The sequence below is a fragment of the Microplitis mediator genome, chromosome 6 (assembly GCF_029852145.1).
Source record: "Microplitis mediator isolate UGA2020A chromosome 6, iyMicMedi2.1, whole genome shotgun sequence".
Classification (NCBI taxonomy): domain Eukaryota; kingdom Metazoa; phylum Arthropoda; class Insecta; order Hymenoptera; family Braconidae; genus Microplitis; species Microplitis mediator.
This window is the reverse complement of record NC_079974.1, coordinates 3753375-3757907: the sequence shown is the minus strand read 5'-3', so window position 1 is coordinate 3757907 and position 4533 is coordinate 3753375. Positions and strand designations below refer to the sequence as shown.

Genomic DNA, 4533 nt, shown 5'->3' with positions numbered 1-4533 from the left:
GACGAAATTTGTTCAATAAATTTCAGTAAAATCTTTATGTCAATTTTCTAAATAGAATTTTAAAATTTTATGGGCCACAATTTATTCAACGAATTTTGTTTAACTTCTTATTCACTACATCTGCAAGTCATTTTTTATTAATTCTATACCTTAGCGAAAACAATTTTTTTGTTGAAGACCGAATTGTCCTGAAATATGCCATTTACCTTTATACGTACATTGTATGTACATATAAACGATGAATGTACGTCGAATATACGCATAAGTCCTGATATATGCCAAAAGGCAGTTTTCAGGACGTCCTGTAGACTGCCACAAAATTTCGATGCTTGTCAGGACTGTCCTGAAACCCAACATTTGTCCTGAAACCTGCCGCTGAAATACGAAATCGTCCTGACATCTGCCCTCTACCATACATATATATATATATATATATATATATATATATATATATATATTCATAGGTATGGATCTCAATTGAATGAAATACAAATAAAAATAACAAGAAATTCTATAAGCTTTATATTTAAATTTCGAGTCGTTCTAAAGGTCATAATAGTAAATTGATCATCGATTTTGGAAAATTGATTCAAGAAAACAATAAAAAATTTGAATTTTCCTCTGTTACGTTCTGGCTCTAATTAAATTTAAATAAAAATTTTTAGAAATTTTTTTTTTAAAGTCTCGAATTATTTATTCGCCACAGTGGGCGAATAAACGGTTCGACACTTCTTATAATCATAATTAATTAATAAATTAATAAATCGTTACTTTGTTGGCGATATTATTTTTATTCACCGCCAACAATGTAACGGAAATCTCTTGCGATAAGAGAGTCGCCGTGGCTCGCGGATAGTCTAAACAGATGACGATGCATGAGACCCGGGCCCCGACGATTCTCTCATAGGGAACCTGATGTTATGTCCGCCGCTTAATTTTTAATTATTTATCCGGGATTTCTCCCTTTGGTAGCGATAGTAATTTTTGGACAAGCGGGTTGGAGGGTGCGGACAACAATAAAGAATACGAGGAAGAAATTATCTTCCTATAATTTATTATTTATAGTGGATCTTTTCGAAAATTAAGAACCCAAACGTCTTCGAAGAGACTGGTGCTCTTGTTTAAGCCAAAAGTAATTTTATGATGATAGAAAAATAGTTCTTTCACCTACCTTTCGATGTCAATTCTTCTAGAGCGGCAGCTATTATCCCTCCAGAACTAAACAGCTCACTCGGCCTTCCTGTAAGGTTGGTAGAATGGGTGCGGCTGGGTTGATAGGATGATATCTTATGTACTACTTTCGAATGAAAATCGAACGGCTTGAGTGATGAACTTGATCTTTTATTATATTTTAATTTACAACGTTTTAACAGAACGTCACTTGTTCACTCTAGTTTTTCACAACTTTTATATAATTTGTATTATAAGATTATTTATCTTATCGGGTATTTTAAACAGATTTTTATTTATTAATGCGTCCTTTTTCACACCCAAAAGGGGTTTTATGCGCAGAAACTCGGCACAAAGTGAGATCACAAATTCACGTGATTTGTGTCACAATTCACTCGAACCGGATAGATCTTCGAGATCTTTCAATTGCAATTAAGAACTATACTCTACACGATAGTTGACTATCAGTCAAGTATCTAACTCAATTGGCAATTTAATTTATTAATAATGACCATAAATGAATAAATTAATATCCTACACGAAATTAATCAGCCGGATACCTAGATCGATTTACAATTTATTTAAAGTGAATTTGGAAAACCGTAACTGATAAAATGATATCCTACACGAAATTGATCAGCCGGATACCTAAATCAGCGACGATTACTTATTGCCACGTCGGAAGATTTCTGCAATAAGATTACGGGCTATCGACGCCGTTTACGCGGACCAAGAAGTTAAAAATGAACTGAAGGCCCTGAGCCATGGTGCTCAGGCTTTTTATAAACTTTGCTTTGACAATAGATGGGGAATTTTTAATTATCGTCATTGGTGGAAAGTGACGACAGTTTATTATTTATTCGTTAAACTTATTGCAGGTGTCTTCCCACTATTTTTTGCCGCATAAAAAGGTGAAAAAGCTGACGCTGCGTTGTCGCGCGCTTTTCAAAGAGGAGCTCAGGAATAATTATTTTAAATAATTATTAACATAAAAAAAAAATTTATTTGGACATAACAATCCCCCGGAAAGTAAGAGGGTTGCTGAACTCTCTTGCTTTCCTAAACATATGTCCCCTCTTTTAAGAAGCTCGTGATAACACTTACAATTTATTTAAAAAGAAACTTACAGCTAAATATATGAAAGTATTTAAAATATAGAAGATTACATCTGAGGTTCCCAATATTTATGGTGTATACGTTGTAATGCACGTATATATATGTTCATTAGTACAGATTTATAAAGTTTTTCCCCTAAAATCTACGATTTCCATCACCAAATATAATAATTATTCCTAAATATAAAGATTACATATAAAATTGTATCTATATGATGCATTCCTCATATAGTTGTAAATGTATGTATATAGGTGACCTTGAGAAATATAAGGTTTGTCTAAATACTGAAATAAGCTGGGGAAAATAGTCTCGCGATTAACTGCAAATCTGCATTGAGCCGACATCTAGCGATGTTTAATTGTGAGTTCGTTTTGCCGCGTCTGCACGAGCGAATTTGATCTCCGGCTACCGTCTTATCTCGGTACGCATTCCGATTGCCGCTGAGAGCTATTCTCAGTGTGCAATTCGACTTGTCAGTGGTGAGTTGAAGTGAAAGTGAATAATAAAAAAAAAAAAAAAAAAAGGAAATAAGAAATGTATGCCACCGATGAGCACATCCAGGGCTTCTCGTCCTGGATGCAATTCGTCATCCACCGCGGCGGATCCAGGGTAAGTTTGGCCCCATTTATTATAATATTAATCCGTCAGTTGTTTTAATAAAAAAAAATTTAAATATTTTTTTTTTTCAGTCAATTCTGCAAATGGGCGTGCTGGTTGGGAGTTTGGTCGGATTTATAAATCCGACCAACGCCATCGAGGCAATTGACATCGTGTGGTCGTTGGCTGCGGGGCATCTTCCCCCAGAGTTAACTCGTGCTCGGTGGTTTTTCGAAGGTGCCCTGGAGTCCACGGGGCCGTTCGAGGTCGTCATGGCCCCCAACCATGAGGAGATCGAGATACTGTCGGTCTGCCTCATGGAGACGGCGGAGAGCTTATTACGGTAAGCTAGAATTCATCTGAATTAGGAGAAAAACCAAAAACAACAACACAAAAAAAAAAACTTTATTAATGTCCCCCCCCTTTTTTTTTTTTTTTCAGTGACTGGACGCGGGAACTACTGAGACTCCAATAGGGTTCGACGGACGGCGGACAAGAGGAGGCGGAGGAAGAAGAGGAATGGAAAAAAAAAAAAAAACCCAACAAAACACAAAAAAATTCCAAAGATGACATTAATTTAAAATTTGTGTTTTTTTTTTTTTTATAATAAAATTTAAAATTTAATTTCCTGAATTTTTGTGTGTTTGTTTTTTTTTCTTTATAATAAAATTTAAAATTTAATTTTCTGAATTTTCGTGTGTTTGTTTTTTTTTTCTTTCCCCCCCTCCCTTTTATTTTTCATTAACTTTCCTAAATAACCATCCTTTAGTTGAAAACTTAATAGTTAAAAAAAAAAATTTTGAACTTAATGGTTACGATTTATTATTAAGATTATTTATAAATAAAAAAAAAATTTATATAATGACAAAGTGATCAGTAAATACCATCATTCTAAATAGTAACTTGTCATTTATGATTAAAATGTGAATAATTATAGGGTAAGTACGAAGTTTATTGTCTATGTTTATTTGTCGTGTAGGAGCGAGAGAGCGCGGTAGATTTAGTCGGGACGTGGGAGGGAGAGAGCACTTTGCGCGACCGTGAGCGACAGCTGTCGCTAATCGGTCTCTTCTTTGCCCGCGTTCGCAACTCTCGCGACGGTGTGACATCAATGAGATGCTAAGTATCGACCGCTGAATTGATCTTAGATTTACCGGTAAGTGTCTCCATCTTACAGTCACCGAAGGGACTATTCTCTAAACCAGCTTATTTCATGTATAAATCAATGCTATGTTTTATATCGTAAATAATTTTGAATAATTGATGGCTTTTTAATGATAATGTTGAAGAATTCAACCTGAAAATTAAGAATGAAGGTCACTTATATAAATAGCATGCATGTGGAATGATTTTTAGAGATTATTCTCAGTATACCCATAAGTATTTCAGTGATATTTTATGGAAATTTTTTTTTTTTCTTTGAGAATTCTTTTCGTTGCTTTTGCATATATCGCTTGGTTTTATTCGCGGTCAGTTTTTAATTTGCTGATTTCGCAAGGCCACGGTTATTATTGTTTTTGTTTTTTTTTTTATAAGGTAAGAAAAGATGATTTTAAACATATTTCCTTACATCGAGTAGTTCTTAAAGCTAGTGGACGCTCGTTACAGTTGAGGGGTAAGTCGGTATAAAAAACCCATTTTCAATTTAAA

At 34.4% G+C, this 4533-nt stretch overlaps 1 protein-coding gene across 1 annotated transcript; it reads left to right on the top strand.

The window, feature by feature from the left end:
* The first annotated feature begins 2652 nt into the window (after window positions 1-2652).
* LOC130670206 (uncharacterized) lies at window positions 2653-3454 on the top strand. Its single transcript, XM_057473484.1, has 3 exons — window positions 2653-2895; window positions 2976-3226; window positions 3325-3454. The coding sequence occupies exons 1-3, from the start codon at window positions 2821-2823 to the stop codon at window positions 3356-3358; spliced, it is 360 nt and encodes a 119-aa protein (XP_057329467.1). The 5' UTR covers window positions 2653-2820; the 3' UTR covers window positions 3359-3454.
* Window positions 3455-4533: the final 1079 nt, after the last annotated feature.